The sequence below is a fragment of the Aythya marila genome, assembly GCF_965140915.1.
Source record: "Aythya marila genome assembly, chromosome: 5".
In the NCBI taxonomy this organism is placed as follows: domain Eukaryota; kingdom Metazoa; phylum Chordata; class Aves; order Anseriformes; family Anatidae; genus Aythya; species Aythya marila.
The window spans coordinates 24,174,727-24,192,488 of record NC_139046.1 but is presented as its reverse complement, the minus strand read 5'-3'; the positions used below and the strand labels follow the sequence as shown (position 1 = coordinate 24,192,488).

At 35.8% G+C, this 17,762-nt stretch overlaps 1 protein-coding gene across 4 annotated transcripts in view; it reads left to right on the top strand.

Moving 5' to 3' along the window:
- The window catches only part of SLC25A21 (solute carrier family 25 member 21), a 251,830-nt gene that overhangs the window by 231,458 nt on the left and 2,610 nt on the right, over window positions 1-17,762 (top strand). For 3 of the 4 annotated variants that reach the window (XM_082761252.1, XM_082761251.1, XM_082761254.1), the window contains 3 exons: window positions 3,413-3,577; window positions 14,558-14,739; window positions 15,552-15,604. In XM_082761252.1, coding sequence (XP_082617378.1) covers window positions 3,413-3,577; window positions 14,558-14,739; window positions 15,552-15,604 — 400 coding nt within the window. The remainder of the gene's footprint in view (window positions 1-3,412; window positions 3,578-14,557; window positions 14,740-15,551; window positions 15,605-17,762) is intronic. The other variant, XM_082761253.1, reaches the window with a different exon arrangement.

Genomic DNA, 17,762 nt, shown 5'->3' with positions numbered 1-17,762 from the left:
TTTTTTCTCTATTTCAGGCTTATAAATACCATGATGTTTTAATTAGTAAATTTTATGGAATTAATTACTTTCATTGCAGCAGTCCTTTCCTGGTGACCTTCAAAATACTCTGATAATCACAGTATAGCTGTTCAAAAACTGAGTTATATTGTTTAAGTGAAAATTCCTTGAATTTAATTTAAGTGCAAATTTTCACATAGTCCAAATCACAATATAGTGTCATACAAATAAAATTTTAAAAGAATGCTATTGGGACTCCACTAGGAACCTAGTTTACACTTAAAGTATGATTGAAAGTGTCTATTTGCCCTAATGTAAAAAATCCAAGGTACTGAATTTCTTAAATCACAATTGTGATTAAATCACAGAGATATCAATTTTTAAAATATCTTTTTAAAAGGATTATAATTTTAGAATTTGCAATAAATCAGGAAAACTCTAGTGGCTTCAGTACCATGATCTCAAGTTGTTGTTAAGAATACGTTAAAGGACATTCCGTACTAAAGCATGTAAACTCAAGCTTACTGGGAGAAGCACTTGCATGTTATTACAGAGTGTAGGGTAATGGTACACTCATTTCATTACCATATACTGTTTTTATAAAAGGTTTAAGTATGCACCTATCCCATTGTACAGCTTTCATATTATATGATGAAACCTAATGCAGGTCACATATTTCTTTGGCTATTGTATTGAAATAATAAATATATCTTGTTTAAAGGAACAAGGAAGAGCATGAACACATAAACCCACACCCAGACTTCTGCACACCCCCAAAGTAAATATTCACACACTACAGTGACAGTTGAATTATTCTGTTGTACCAGATCATCTTTCTAGGGCTGATAGTTTTAAAGAGGAAGGCCGCAATAAATCATATTGGCACTTCTGTAATTTGAATTGATACACATAAAAATAACACCTCACTTTTTGTTTAGGTAAATTGCAAGAAGTCCCAACACTTTTTTTTATTTGTTTGTTTGTTTCCTTTCCATGTAGCCATGGAAAACCCACTGGCTATATATACTGGTGATGTGATTGAAGTCTTCTCACTTTCAATTTGTGATTAATTAAACAAATACGTGTTTCTGCTCTAGGATGAGAAGGCTTTGACTCCAGATTGTGCTGTCTAGGTGTGTGTTAAGTATAAGTCAACAAGTGTCTAAAGTGAGTCAAACTCTGGATGTTTATACAGTGAATTCCTCCCGGGTAGTCATCATAAGGTCCTTCCATCATCAGTACAGAAATATAGACCTTCTGTGGCAAGATCAGCTAACATTTTAGATGTTTGGTAAATTGTTCACTACTAGAGCCCTCTCTATTGCTAAAAAGGGAATCTTTTTGAGTAGCTCAGGTGTAGAGCAACCTGATCTAGTAAGTGGCATCCTTGCCTATGGAAGGGTAATTGGAACTAGATGATCTTTAAGGTCCATTCCAACCCAAGCCATTCTATGATTCTGTGATTCTAGATGTAGACATTTCAGGCATCTATATTTGGACTGATGAATCCCATTTCTGGTGTACAGCAACTGGCAGGCTTCCCTTGTGAGTCAGGAGTAAGTGAGTAAGTCTGTATTTGAGACCAACTTACTATTGAAAGTTGGTGTCTTCAGCTTAAATCACTTTATTCAGGACCACTAGTTATTTTTTAAAGATCTAATCCCTCATTTCCCCCCACACACCTTTTTTTTTTTTTTTTCATGAGAATGGATGTTATTGCTAGTATCTGGACCATATTCCATTTGGGTATCTACATTTATAATAGATTCTGATTTGTATACTTGTGTAGTTAGAAAAGTAAACTGTAGTAAAATGTATGCAGAGCATTAAGAGGATAATATTAGTTACAAATTATGAAAAAACAGAGTGAAACTTGGTATTAAAGACTACATTTGTCAGTCACCTAAATAGGCAATCATATGCTGTATCGGATATAATAGGAATCATTTGGCTGATGGTGTTGATCTACTACAGTGATATTTTGAAATGGAAAGACATTAAACAAATAAGTGTATTGAAATTAGCAGTGTTCAGCACATTGTAGTCAAAATCCTTCTATATTTTCCTGTTTGAGAATCCTAGTGGAAGTCATGTTTTGACTTTCTAATTAAATATTTGGTTACCCAGACCTAGCTTTATGCATTGGAGAAAACCAAACTCAAGTCAACACCTTTTTGAAAATAACTTTCCTGTAATTCTGCTAAAACAATAGAGAAGACCTTTCAGAAGGGGAGCACCTGATTCACCTGAGCACCTGAGTGTTACATTATATTATGATACAGATCAATTGTGTATGTAGTCAGGCAGATCCTGTCAGAGGAATTGATCATTACATAAGTGGATCCTGGGGAATTTTCTTCCTTTCTGGATTTCATTAAGCAGCAGTAGGCTGACTAAAAGAATTTCTATGCCTTTTGAACATTATTTTCAAAACAGGATTTCTAAAGGCAATTTCCTAAATTTGTACCTTGGAATGTATATGGGTATTCCAGTTTTCAAAATCTAACTATGCTTTTTAAGTCAAATACATTCACTAGGAGTGCAAAACAGGGCGTTCAGTTGTGTGGTTTTGGAAAAAAAAAATCTACACCTTCTTTTCTAGATTTTCAGTACTCCAAGTTAGATGCGTACCTCTATAACAGAAAAACTTTTAACATGTAATCTAGTTTTTAAAAGCTCTGTGTATCCAGTAATTTCCTTAAAAGTCAGTATTTTAAAGCAGTGGTTTGCATTCTTAACAGCATGAAGAACCTGAGGATACAGAAGGACTCCCAGATAATATATATACTTTTTGTTGCCTTTCAACCCTATTTCTAACATTGAAAGTGTAACTGCTATTCAACACACATATTTATAGCATCCCTTGCTGCTCCAATTTGTGTCTCCCAATGACTTGCTTCCCTCGCCATAATGGCTCTCAAATTTCCTGCTCCAGTTCTGCCCTTTCATCACTCCCCCACAATGCATATTTCTGTGCCATTGGTTTTACTCTATGAGCTGTTTTAATCTTCTAATTGTCCAGAATAATTGTTGTATGCTCTAGTTGTGCAAGGGTTTCATCTGTCACAGTCCTAACAGCAAAGCTCAGTGATAAAAAAAAAAAAAATACTGCCAAATTCACACATTCAAAGACATAATTTTCTCTGTAAAATTAGATTGATTTTTTTAAATTATTGTTTTAGGAGCTTTATCTTTGCTTTAGGGATGTTGTCAACTTTTTTTCTGCAATCAGAAAAGTTTCTGCAATCAGAAAAGTGAGGATTTTTTTTTTAATGAGAATAATTATGATGAGACTTAAGATAATATGACAAGAGTTGGCAACGCTGTTTGTCAACAGGATTGAAATGAGGCTGTGGTTATTGTTTTCTTTTTCTAAAGATGATCTCTTCCTTCCTTTACTTAACTTGTGTAGCAACCATCTAGCTTTGTTCAAGCTCAGCAGATCATTAAAACCAATGGTTTGGGCCTCCAAGGACTCAACAAAGGTCTTACTGCAACACTGGGCCGTCATGGAGTTTTTAACATGGTTTACTTTGGATTCTACTTCAACGTGAAAAACATTCTTCCAGTCAATAAAGTAAGTTTTTCATACAATTCAAAAGATAAACAGATAAGAGGTTTGGCAATTTATTTAACACTGTATTTTTCTGTGCAAAGCTGTGCCGTGACTAACTGGTGTCTAACCTAGCTCTCTATTTTGCAGAAATCTATCACATGTTCATGATAAGATTTACAAATCAAAGCAAGGATTTGTACTTGTGACTTTTTAAGCAAAGCTGAGATAGATAAAACAGTCATGTTTGAATTCCCAATTTTATGAACATCCCTTTATATCACAGTAGCAGTGTAAAAAGACAGAAATCTAAATGCAGGAATATTATGCTTATGTTAAGTATATATGTATGGTTGTTGTTGTTGTTGTTGTTGTTTTGTTGGTGGTGTTTGCTTTGTTTGTTCGTTTGTTTGTGGTAAACTGGCTTGGAAAAGAAAAAGCAATTTCTAGAACATCTAGAAGTATTCACCAAGTAAGTGGGCAAGCTTGATGAGAAGTACGTAGGTATCCTGGCCATGTACAGGGCCTATTTACTCAAGGCAGTTCAACCTGATGTTGAAGGATGACAGTTCAGATTTACCCACGTGTGAGTGAACCAGACCAAAACAGGACTGACAGGGACTTTAGGTAGTATGCCCTATGAGTAAGTTGAAAAAAAACATAGTTGTAATTGCCCTTGAAGCAATTTTATTCACTAGTCTTATATTCCTTTATACAAAGAAGGAAGCATTTCCCTTTATAACAAAGAGAAATTTTACTAATGAAAATGTGATAATACTGTAAACTTTCTAAATGGCTGTATGAGCAACAGTTAATGGTTTGTTAATGACTCCAGTACGTTACTTACTGAATTGTGTTTTCACTAATGTGATTTTTAGATGATGAGAGTTAAACAGTCACAGGTGTAATATGTAGTGATATTCATATAAGAAGCTACAATTTACATCAAAAGGGATCAGTTTCTATTCCCAGATGAAGCAACACCGTTTTTTTTTCTATGCTTCTGAGTAGCCTGGTATTTTTGTTGGCAACATTATATAAATGGAGAAAAGCTCCACTTCTTATTTGCAGATCATTACAGTAAATTGAATTGTTCAAGAGCATCTAACCCACAAGTTTCTACAAGTTTCTTTTAGTGTATTTAAGCATATTTCACAATGTACTTTAATCACACATTCTAAAATCTCAAGGCACAAGTATAGCTTGATACTAAGATAGGAGTAAACAGTAAGATAGGAGTAAAAAGTATGCTGATGAAAAGATGAAAAATTTTAGTTACTATGGAGAACACTCAGAACCATGTACAGATAAGGACAGAGGCTTATATACAACTTCCATAAAAATTCTTAAGTTTCTCTGCATTGTAATTGAAGAATAGTAATAGTATTTGGTATAAGCATTCTTTACTAGTCTTTCAGATTAAAAGGGGGGTGAGGGTGGGGGGGGAACAATTATTATACGATTGGAAAAACTTAGAGCATTATAACCTAAGAGAAATTAGCACTTTGTAGAGGTTTTGTATGATACAGAAAATTGTTAATATCTAGAGCATAAATTTAAATATATATAGACAATGAAAAAGAAATTACTTCAGTGAGTGGTGTCAGTTGATGGCCCAGCTGTCCTGTTCATACTATCAAAAGCAAAATGCAATGCAATCAGTGTAGGATTAGATTGTGTTAATTCTAGGTAAGTGGAGAGGTTTGCATTGTGCTTGAGCAGTGCAAAGTGCCATGCACAGTGGCTTGCACAGTGGCTACATTTCAGCTAGTAAATCGAGCAGCCTCACTGAAACTCAGTCACCTGTGCTGCGCAGGGCTGCCTGGCACAGCCCTGTCCCAGGCCAGCTAGCGCTGCTTCTGGTTATGGCTTGGGAGCTAGTGCAGGCAAGGAACCATTCCTAATAGGCAGGTTTCATGCAGGCACTCTGATTTGGCTGGTAATAGCACCTAGTGTCATTAATAAAGTTAATAGGACATTCTAGGCCAACTGGCATCAGTGACATAGACAACTCTCTGTACATACAGACATAGCCAGGAAGTCTGACCGAATTCCCATTGAAAACGATGCAAGTCTTACCTTGAGTTTAACAAGGGTGTAATTCATGCCACATCTGGCTTGTGCTAGCCAGAAAATAACAGTGTGTCTCAGGTGTTTATGTGCACTGAATTTCACCTCAGTGATTGGAAAATATCAGCATCCATCAATATGTTGTGATCTATAACTTAAATCTCCTGTGTCAGGAAGCAGGTGCTAGAGACCAAGAGTTATCAAACCTGTACAATTAATTTGATAGAAGCTGTTTTGCAGTTAGTCTGAAAAAATATTAGTTAAGCTTTTCATGTTTTCTCACATATTTGATTTCATTACAAATCTTAATTTGTTTGCTTTATATATTTCACTTGAAAACAAAATCTCAGAAGTCAGTCTTGCAATATTGACAAGTATATAAAAATTATGAAATAAGAATACAACGCTTGAAATAATGTTGGCTCTTGATTATGTATCTGCTGTTCACCATCTGTAATGTAAATGGAAAAAAGTATGGAAATGTCCATATGAGCCTTTTAGCTGTCAACAGTGCTAAACTGTGCATTAAATTTGCATCCCAATTAAGGATGTTTGCAGCTTATTTTGCCAAAAACAATAAACTTTTTATGTTGAGTGGTCAAATGATATAAATGATATGTGTGGGTTGTAAATGTCCATAATGAATAATTTTTCATATGTTCAGTCTATTCTGCTAAACAGACCATATACAGCCAACCTCATGCTCTGTTTACTGAACATGGAATAAGCCAGACTTGTTTCAATTGCCACTTATGTATCACCCATAGAGCATTAACGGCTATACATCTGCACTAGCAATCAAATTAGTCTGAAAATTTATATCGTCTCAGTTTTATGACACGTGCTTTTATAGCACACTTCATAGGCTTCCAGCAGCTCTCGCTATTTTTATTTTTATCATAGTTTGGTTTGATGGTAAACATTAGTTTCATTAAAACCTTTGCTCACTACCACCTCCAAGTGGCTGTCATATTTCTTAACAATATGAAAACTCAACTGCCTGGTAAAAGCCCCCTTTGAATCGTGGCCAGCTGCAAAACTCATTTCAAGTCAGATACTGCTTGCTCCAGCTGACACAGATGTGCTTCCTATTAAAAGGGCTGCTGCACCGGACAGCAGGAGCTGAGCTGTGTGTTGTTTTGTCAGAGAAAGGACTCTAAACATCTATAGGCATAGAAGAGATGGGAAACAAAAAAGGGCTATTCATTTTGTCAAATAAATAAGAATGCAGAGCACAGTTTTATTTTTAGTTGTTTTCAGATCTACACCAATATAAAAGTTATATGTAGAAACAGACAGTGTAAAGGACATGTGGTGGGACACAGCTGAAAAATAGTAAATCAAGATGATTTAGGAGAAGACTGAATTAGAGTCAATATCTCAACCTCAGAGCTACCATCATGTTTCAGGATGACTTGTAAACCAAAAAGAAAAAAAAAAAAAAAGATAGCACTGTATACAGCACAGCATTACAAGCCACCAGTTGATCAGTACTCTCCAATCTGAGGTGGTCTTGTTATTGTTGAAACAACAGCCTGTGTTTAAAAACTTCAGCCATGGCCATTTTCACCAGAAGATGTTGTATCAAAGGGGGAGAGTCCTTTTCTACCACACCTGCTCCTGTTCTGTGGTATTCCTGTAGGCAAGACAGATATGATATTTGAGGAGAGGAATCTTTGGTCAAAAGAAAAATGTGAAGAAGAAACACAAGTTACTTCTGATTTCCTATAGAAATGAGAATAATGATTAAACTAAAAACCAAGTTCAACCAAAGCTGGTAGAGACACACACATTTAAATTCTTATAATCATAAGAATAAACATTTAAAAGGAAGAGCAATCCTACAAGTAAGTCTTATGAGTGTTGTAGTTGAGGGAAATTTTCAGGTGGGAAATTAGATCTTATGGAACAATGAACTTTGTAGGAAAAAGACCAAATAAACCTTAGTCTGAGCTTGCACCTTTCTAGACACAATGTCAGTAAGGCATGAGACAAGAATTCATAAGATATTAAACTTCTGTAGTGCTGGTATTCATGGAACTCCTTTTTTTTTTTTTTTTTTTTTTTTTTTTTAAGCTGTTTCATAACTAATTGTGTAACTAAGACTGGAGATGATAGTAGATAGGTACTGCATGCAGGGGGTAAGAAAAAAGATGTCTGTTCCTGGGTGCCAGTTTCTGCTTAAAGGAATTTTAAGGGAGTTGTTAATTAAGTTAATGTCTAAATGATGCCAAGAAGAGGTGACCTGCTTGTAACCCCAACAGTTTATGAATGGTCTGATAATCTGTGTAGACTGACTCTATGTGGGAGAGCTGACTGGAGTTACAGCAGAAGCCTCACATGAAGTTAGTTGTCTGACTGATTCTGTAGCTGGTGTTTTTCCAGGTGGCTATTCCTTAGGAGCTGCAAAACCATACACTGAACACTGAATGACAAGAATACTAGATACCCTCTCTTGGATAAACTGAATGTCATTGGTAGAGGTGGCTATGTAACTAACAGAGAAGATGGTGCTCATGTTTGGAAAGAAACAAACCAAAAAAAAAAAAAAAAAAAAAAGTTTGCAAGGAGCCAAAGTGGTTGAGCATGAGTTTCTTTTGCCTCTTTGGTATTCTCCTTCTAACAATAATCTACAAAAATGTAATGATCAGTTAGAGGAACAAATACAGATCTATCTGCTACTTCTCTTGTTGACTGTACTGACTGAGTCTCCAGAATTCTGTACATTTTGAGACTGTTTTTACTGTCTATTTATTTATTTATTCATTTATTTATTTTTTGCATCAAAAGTTCTTTGGCGCAGATGTTTGTTTTAGGAATAAGTGAAGCAGAGGCCTAGCCTTGAGCAATGGGTCCAAAAGGTTACGGCAAAAAGGTAAATGGTAGATATTACTACGTATAAATCTGGATTAAGATTAATAGTTCTATCAGGAAATTGAATTCCAAGGGAAATATATATATATATATATCACTGAGAGAATTGCAAATTGTTTGAAATTGTCTACCCTATAGAGCAGACAGTCATCACACTCTGGAGACTAGCCAGGACATTTATCCCAGTAGTTGTCACTCATCTTATTATGCTGTCAGACATCTGACAGATGGATTTTAAAAACTTAAATAAATGTCGGCTGCAATGAGATTGCACTCAAGGAGGAATCTGAGATAATACCAGTGTGAAAAGGCACGTTTAATTCAAACAAAGTGCAGCTGTGACTATGCATTTTGGAATGCCTTTCCTGTTCATCAATGTGTTTATTGTTGTTATTATTTCAGCATTTCCTATGCATCTTGACAAAGATCAGAACATCATTAGATGATGTTCTGATCAGAACAACAATCAGACAGCAAGCTGTAGTTTACAATAAAGAGTTTACTATGCAAATGTATGAGATGCACAAAAGTTCAGGGTGAGTAAAACTATGAAATTGTTCATAAAGCTGTGGTCAAATCTTGATTCAGTCACAAATAGAAATTGTGACTCTTCTTTAAAAGAATCAAAGCATCATGTTACCACAACAGTGACAAGACTTACTTTCACCTTTTTGTTTTCACACTTTCTGGGGTCTTGCAGTGGATCTACATCATTTTCTTTTGATTACTGCTGAATCCTGTCCAGAGTTTGCATGCCTCCAAACCACCTGAACACATCCATACCAGCCTCTCCTTCCCTAAGAGTAGAATTTCACTGCCTTTCTTCCCAGTGCTCCTCTTGACACTCAGAACCAAGACCATGGCTTTCCTCTGGGATCTGTATCAGTGTCCATGTTTAAAAGAACTCGTAGCTTCTCACCTGTTCCTTCTTACATTCCTGAGACCTATTATGCTCTCAGAAGCTACACTGCCTCCCTCTGAATATATCTTCTCTGTCTTGGAAGCTCCCCTTCCTCAGACATTCATTTCTTCCACTGCCTGTTGCCATTGGAAGCTCTTTTCAGTGGTTAAAACCAATTATCAGGGTGGCTAGAACAGTTCCTTACAGCCTGTTTTGTTGCTAAAAACTTAATTGTAGTTAATGTAGCCCAAGTAAGGTCCTGTGAAACCTCTTAGCTTGCCATAGGAATTCCTATGCTTATTGCACTTCACCCTAGCCAAAATGATCAAGCAGCAACTCTACTCCTTATGCCTCTTCAAACACATAATTCCTGGGTGTACCAGGCAGAACAAGAATTGGCAAAACCACAGCCTTCTGTGTTTTAAAGTCTTCCTTGTTACACGCAGGGAGTTAGACATGCCACATATAGTGCAAAGCCTATCAGCTCTGTTCCTGGCTTCTGCATTGACCTATTATGTGACTTTGAGAAAATGTATTTAGATTTAACAATCATTTCAAATTGCTTTAATCTTTTGTGCCAAGTGTAACTTGTATAAATATATTATATTATGTTATGTTATGTTATGTTATGTTATGTTATATTCATATATTATATATATCCTATTATATGTTATATTACAAATATAAATATATTTGTATAAAACTAATGTTACGGCTAACGTTTTCAAAAGTTAAGAAACTTGACGCAAATACTCTGCTCAAAGTCAGTATTAGTTTCAAGCTAAGTCCTGTAGACAGCTTTGCAAAAATAGCTTAAAATATTATTCCATAGATATTATTTATTCTTCAAGCAAATTGTCAGCAATTAACATTCTCCTTACTTAAAAAACCCTATTCTTTTATAATGAATTTATCTGTGAGGTGCCCCAAAGTACTAAAATATGTTTACAGAAGTATTCTTTCTCATAAAATATATACCTTCAGCAACATATATATATATATATATAAATAAAAAATTTAAAAAAAGGTGAAAGGATTTCAGTTAGGCAAACTCACAGTTACTTTTCTTATATTATTGTGGGGTTTTGTTTTGTTGTTTTTTTGTGTGTGTTTGTTTTTTTGTTTGTTTTTTGTTTGTTTGTTTTTTCTTTAAAATGAGGTTAAAATATACATTTATTTGAGATACATTCTGCCACCTTTACTGAGACTGTACAGGGACTTCATTTGTAGGAGGACAAGGACAAAATGAGTAGTGTTCTTGAGTGTCTTTCCTGTTCAGGTTTCTCAACACTTTTATGCATGCCACTGGACTGTTCACATTATCTGTCTCTGGTTACCGCAAGCAATATACTTTAGGTACTTTGAGCTGTTCCTTTGAAGGTACCTACTTCTCTGCACTATATATAGTGAGTGGGGTGTTCCACCTTTGATCTTTTGAATTGCACCCAAGATGGGTGTCTAAATCAGCCCAAATGTATTGACTAGGGTGCATCATTGTCTATTCTATAATGATTTTTTTGTTACTCTAGTCAGGAGCCATGGATCAGCATTCTGGTCATGCTCTCCATCAATAATGAATGCACTTGGATTCATGGTGACCCTACCAGTGGGCTAAATCAACTGAGTTCCAAGCGTACACGCCTTTACCAAATGGTTATTTCATTGCTGGATTATTACCTATGTTACTTATTGAATTAAGTGGCCTTCTTTCAGAACAGATTAATATAGCATGGAAGCTTTTGACTGAGATCAAAGATTTAAACAGGTTTTGACAAAGTGCCTAGCTGATAAACAAGTCAATAAAGAGGTATGGAAAGGAAAGCCTGTGGCTTTGGAAAATGAAACTGATAAATTAAAAGTATCTTCAGTGGGTGACAATCTTGTACATGGGTGTGTATGTGATAGATTTAGGGTTAAAATTTTCTGTTGCTAGAAATAATGGAATATAAAAGAAAGAGTTAAGCAGCATGTGATTTAAAATTTAAACTTACAAAGTCTCCACTTATTTCAAAGTGTTATAATAGGAGTAATGAAATATAAAAAGCAGGGATATAATATCTCAAAATTTCTTCTTCCAAACAAAGTAGGGAAATGCAGCGAGGCACACATAGATATGGCATTTATTAGTGATGCCTACTTCTCTATTTCTGAGGGCTGGTTATGCTCACAGGGCAAGGACTCAAGTGTATAGGAAATGTGATTGTGAAGGACATGCTAAAAAGGTAAGAGGATCAGAGATTACATTATCCAACCACAACAAAGTTATTCCATTAGGAAAAAGCAAACTGTCTGTTCATTTTCATGAGGTATACTGTACTGTGGTGTGTCACCATCTAAAATCGTGTTTCTGTTGTACTTCTTATTCTACTCATACTACAGAAAAATTACTTTTGCCTAAAAACTAAATGTTTTCCTCTAGTTCTGTCACTTATAAAAGCAAGGGAAGATTGTCAGAATATTTTTCTTTAATGTACCAAATATTTAATAGTCAATAGTTGTTAAACTGCATGTTGCAGAAGTTAGTGACAATACCATGATGATAATCACTTCTGCTAGCCAGTTGCAGTGATAGTGCTAAGCAGATACGTTTACCTTTACCTCATGTCTCCTTTCACAGGGTCCTAGACTGCTGTGAATATTTTGGAATCTGACAATGGGATAGGAAAAGGATTGATTTTAGCGTAAAAAGAAAGATAGTGTTTCATGATTGCACCAGCTTGCACCTACATGATGGACAGCTGATGTTCTTTTGTCCATGTAAGCTTTGTAGACAGAGTCTATAAAGTATATTTGGAATTGTTTTGTGTGTTTTTTTTTTACACTTGAAAGTGGTAGCACATAAAAAAGCAACTACTCTGTGCTTTTAGGGAAAAAAAAAAAAAAAAAAAAAAAAAAAACTTTTAAATTATTTTAACAGCTAAATTTATTTGGAATCCGTTATATGAATGAAGTAATCTGAATGATGTGTGAATGCCAGTGATGAATGTCATAGAAAACCTTTCTCATGAGATGTCATAAAAAATTATGAAAGCTAGTGTAAACCATAGCACATTAGGTTATTATCCAGTTTTGTGAATACTCAAAATCCCTTCCAACTTTTTCTATGTCACAAATACTGGAATAGAAATAAAGCAATTTGTTTTCGTTCTCCTTTAGTTACAGTGGTGCAGTGTCAGGTTTCAAAAGAAACTCACTTGACTGGACACTCCACCGTATCCCATACCCTGTGGCACTGCCAGTCATAAAGCAGGCCATGCTGGCATTAGGAATTCAACAAAATATGAAAATGCTCAAATATAAGGGATTTTCCAGAAGCAGCAATGCTTGAAATTCCATGTTGAAAAAGTAATACTTTTGCCTGACATGTATTGCCTAGCCCAGAGGGCAGCCCACTGTACTTGGCACTACTGAAGAGGTGTCCCTTTGCTTGAAAAAGATATTTCAGATCATTCTAGACTATGATAAGTCAACTTGGCAATGGCAGCCTCCTCAATGCTGCCTGGTATGAGGAGGTGAATGCAACCTTAGTGCCAGGTGTGATCATACAGCTGATGCTCAGAGTGGCGTGGGTACCACACTGGAAAGGGGCTGGAACACTGCTGCACCTGGCTTTAAAAAGTTTTGTTTTTTTTTTTCTTTCCTCTCTGGGTACCAGAAAAGTCAGCTTTATTTTATTTCCATTTAAACAAGTGCCACTATGTGCAAAATAAACAGAAATTTTCTGCTAAGCTTTTTATTGATAAAGTTGTACGATTCTTTATGTATCACAAGCCATTCTAATTATTAAAAGGTATTATCAGTGTGTTTCATGTTTTGTGAAATCAAGGTGTTGAGTTTTTCTGCAAGTAATAAAATGCTCTGTTGGTTTTGACATTTCTCTCCAAACACCTGCATGGATTTCATCCAATGCATATCATGGAGGCTTTAACTTATGTTCCTTGTTGTTAATCTAGAAAGGAGACCTTCTTCATTGTTCTTTTTTTTTCACTCAAAAATGTAAAGGTTTAGAAAACACAGAGCTCTTTCGTTTCAATATTGTACTGACACTATGACACAAAAAGATCATCTATTATTTTACTGACGGTTTTCTATAATTAAAGTGACCTCATAAAAAAAATGGAACTGCATATATAGAGTTTTATATAGCAAAAAAAAGGGGTAATTGCTGCTGAACACTGATAGCAAAAGAAAAAAAAAAAAAAAAAAAAAAAAAAACTATGTGCATAGGCAAGACATGGGGACACACTTTCCAGTGGTTTCTATTACTTGTAGAAATACAAAGAGACTTGATACAAGAGATTTTGACTTTCAGAAAACTTTAAATTCTTTGATGTCATAGAAAATGCCAAGGTAGGAGGTCTTTCTGTAAGATCAAATAAAACCCAGTCAGACTGTGAACAGGGAGTGAGTGAAAAAGTTTTTAGATGCACTTCTAACCTGCTTCTAACTCTCACCCTGAACATATAGTAGGGTTCAGAAGCAATCTGTTGTGAATTCTTCAGCCAATTAGCTGAGTGAGTTAACTCCGTTTATAATGCACAGAACGTGGAGGCTCTCTTGCCGTTGTGCCGAGCTGGATTGTTAATAACAGGAAGCTAGCACTTCTCAGTACAGTGGATCAGCTACATGTGAAAATAAATGTAAAAAACCTGGAGGGGAATGGCAGCAGACTGAGATTAGCCTTTATTTAATTTAGCATTTGGGGGTCCAACACACAAATGAGCATTTTAGTAGGCTTCATGGTGGAAGTTGCTGTCATTTGTAAAATATTCTGGCCAATTAGCTAATAGTGTGCTTGGATTTCTCCTGTTTTGATACAGTAATACTAAGTACATTGTGAAGCCCAATTATACAAATCATCCCCATATGCCATACCAGTCTTTCTTTATGAACTGTGTTTATAAATCCTGTGTGAGGAAATGTGTACTTCAGCAATTTAGACCATGTGTAAAAACATAGCCAATAGGATTGTCAAGAAAACAAGTTCCAGCATAGGAAATCCTAATGTGTTCCGCTAAAATAACATGAGTGTGTTGTGTTGTGTGAGTTTTCTGATTAAATGCATATTACTTTATAGTGTTTAACCTGCATAGGTCCTTCCGTTTCCCTTTTTATTCTTTCCCTTTTTATTCTTCTCTCTCTCTCTCTCTCTTTTTTAGGATCCAAATTTGGAGTTTTTAAGGAAATTTGGAATTGGGCTAGTCTCAGGAACAATAGCCTCAATTATTAACATTCCTTTTGATGTTGCAAAAAGTAGGATTCAAGGACCACAGCCAGTTCCTGGAGAGATCAAGTACAGAACCTGTTTTAAAACTATGGCAACAGTCTATAAAGAGGAAGGGTAAAACATTCGTATTTTAATAAATGTCCAGACCTCTGTTTTAGTTCATATGGGTCCATAAAACCATGTTGTTATATTTCAATTTCACAAGGACCGTTAAGCCACCCTGAACTCATGTATCAAAAGAGCACAATATAACATTTTAAAAATGTATTTTAGAATTACAATGAAATGTCTTCCTATTTCATGTGAACTTTCACAGAAGGCTTACAAGATGATTAGTAGGTTGTCAAAATTTGTGTTCAACACATAAATGCTTTGTACATCTCATGTAATTTTGTCAACTCTTCATTTTGTAAAAGGAAAATATCAACACAAAATAGAGTATTGCCCAGTTTAACTCTACTTGTAATTAGACCTCTGCACTTTTAAAATGACTGCTGAAATAATTGAACTGGGGACAGATCCTTGTGGCAGTAACTTTTTCCAACTTTTTAAAATATTTCTCAAGTGAGGACTGAGTTGTAGCTTTGATATTCAATTATAGCAGTCATTTTGTCCATGTATGCAGCTGTTGTTAACAGAGTTGTCTTGAAAGTAAAACCATCTCACTGATTAAAGTCATATTTCTGATTGGCTGGACTCACAACGTAGCTTTTGTGACTGAACATTGATTAACTTTTTCTCTTCATCTGATCTGCCTCTGTAAAATGTTAAAATCCAGATACTGCCTGCTATTGAACATGTGTAATTTCAAATAATTGCTTCTAAGTGCTCTGCCAGCATTTTAACAAACACATGCTAAAATTCCATTCTTCTTTTACAGCAAGAATATTGTTTGAAACGCTTTGTTTGTTTTTCTTCTGCTGCAGATTTCTGGCTCTGTACAAAGGCTTGGTTCCCAAGATCATGAGACTTGGTCCAGGTAATTTTTCCTCTCATTTCTATATTGTTTTTGTTCTGACTTTGTTTTCCTGTTTTTCAATTTCTTGACAAAATGTAGTAAGCATCAAACAAATAAATGAGACACTGAACCAGAAATCATCAAAATCTCTTTCATCTTTGAATGATTTCTTTTGGTCTAAATATGTGTCTAAAAAAATCGTTTACACATGCAGATGGGATGATCACAGATCCAAGTAACTGCTAGTTTGTGAAATTACTTTATTTGTGAACAAGCCAAAGTGCATTCATGCAAGTGCCAGAGCTGTGAAACCTTTTGAAGTGTTTATTAAAGCTTATCCTATTCCCTCTAATGTGATGTTTTGCTTTCACTAGGTCTATTCTGTACCAATGTAAAGTCACCTTAAAACACAGGCTAGAGTCTTTTCAGTATAAGTGCCCTCAACTAGTTGAGCCCAAGTGTATCACATTCCATTTACTTTCTACTTCCTGTGCTCTACTTGGTTTGTAAGGAACAAACCCTAAAAGGTCGACAGCATGGGCTGGTATTCTTCCCATTACACAGCACTAGAAGGCTAAGAGGACAAGGTTTGTTGATTGACCCCTTCTCACCAGTTGTTACTCCAAATGGAACACGGTGGCTGAAGGTTAGATCTTCTTTGACATCTAGACTATTTTGCTTAGGCTGCTTTTGATTAATGATGAAATCAAATCAGCAGGCCCTTAGACTTTGCCAGCCCAGAGAGGCAGTCTGTGTCAAAAAGAGCAGAAGCCCCAGTTTGAACAGTATGCCATTCCCATGAAATTGTAGTTCCAATTGTGCAAGGTGGTTTAATAGGCAAGAGCACACATGGTTAAAAGCAAGTAGGTACAGAGTCTGCTCTGAAGCATAAAGGAGGCATTAGGTTTGTCTGCAAATGTTTGCATATCCAGTCCTTCTGACTAAGTGCTAGACCATGCCTGGTTATTGTGCAGTGTAAAGGAAGTAGGTGGGGAGGGGAAGCAAGGCAGGTAGGCATAACTCTGGAGCTAAAAGCCTTTTCCCTCATGCTCTGAAGCTACTAAATTACATACAGGACAAAGAGCAGGCAGGGCTTCACTTTCCCAGTACCCGTTAGCAAAGCTGACTTTAGAATAAAACTTTTCATCTTAAAAGTGACATTGCATTCTGGCTCAGATCCAGCAAATCAGTTAAGTGTGTGCTTCATTTTAAACACTTTATTTATAGTTCCATTGACTAATAAGTAGATTTGGATTTCTGGTGAAACAATAAGGTAATCTTTATTGTGACTGGAAAGGTAATTCCTTCTTTCAACATGTGAATGCTTTCAGGAAAAGAGATACACAAACATCACACATTATAAGAACTGGAAGCAGCCCTGATTTGAGTTCAAATCACATCTTCTAGACATTGTGTCTATAATTTGTTTGTTGGTCAAAGCCTTTTGCAAACTTTTGCTCTGTCTAGCTAGCTGGGAGTTGCTGTTCACATAGCATTTCAAGTCTGATCATGGTTCATTAGGATAAATAACTGGGAAAACATGTGGTAGCTCTGTGTGCCTGGTTGTCTGAGCCTATCCCATCCACGTAGAAAGGTCAGACCAGTTCAGCAGAACTTATTTTTCAGAGGTAAGTGTAACCTGCTCAGTAAGCCAGCAGGCAAAGGCAAAAGAAATAAAATAGTTGTGCCCCAATGCTTGCACCCACCAGCAGTCCAGTATAACACACTTTTGTTCCTGCAGCCTAGAAGCTGATTCTCATTTTCATCTTCTCCAACTAGCAGCCTCTCTATATATGCTTAGTTATATATACATCTGAAATGTTCCCTTCTTCAGCTCAAATAATTGTTACAGCTCAGCTACAGAAGGGCTTTAGTCTGGCTCTCTAAGAGTAAACATCCTTTATTGCATTCAAGCTGAGATTCTGTACTGTTATCAGTTCTAGCAGATAACGCCGCTTCATCAAATCAAAACTTTGACAGTGAATTCATAGCTAGGTACAGTCACAAGAAGATTATATTCATTTCAATACCATGGTCTTCTAATTTATATGTGGTAAACAAACAGCATAAAACCTTTTGTGAATCTTACCTGGAAGTATTTTCATAACCCTGGTGATGAATTTTTGTCATGCCATCACTCAAGTTGTTCTTTCATGGCCAAATCTAGCTCTAAACAAAC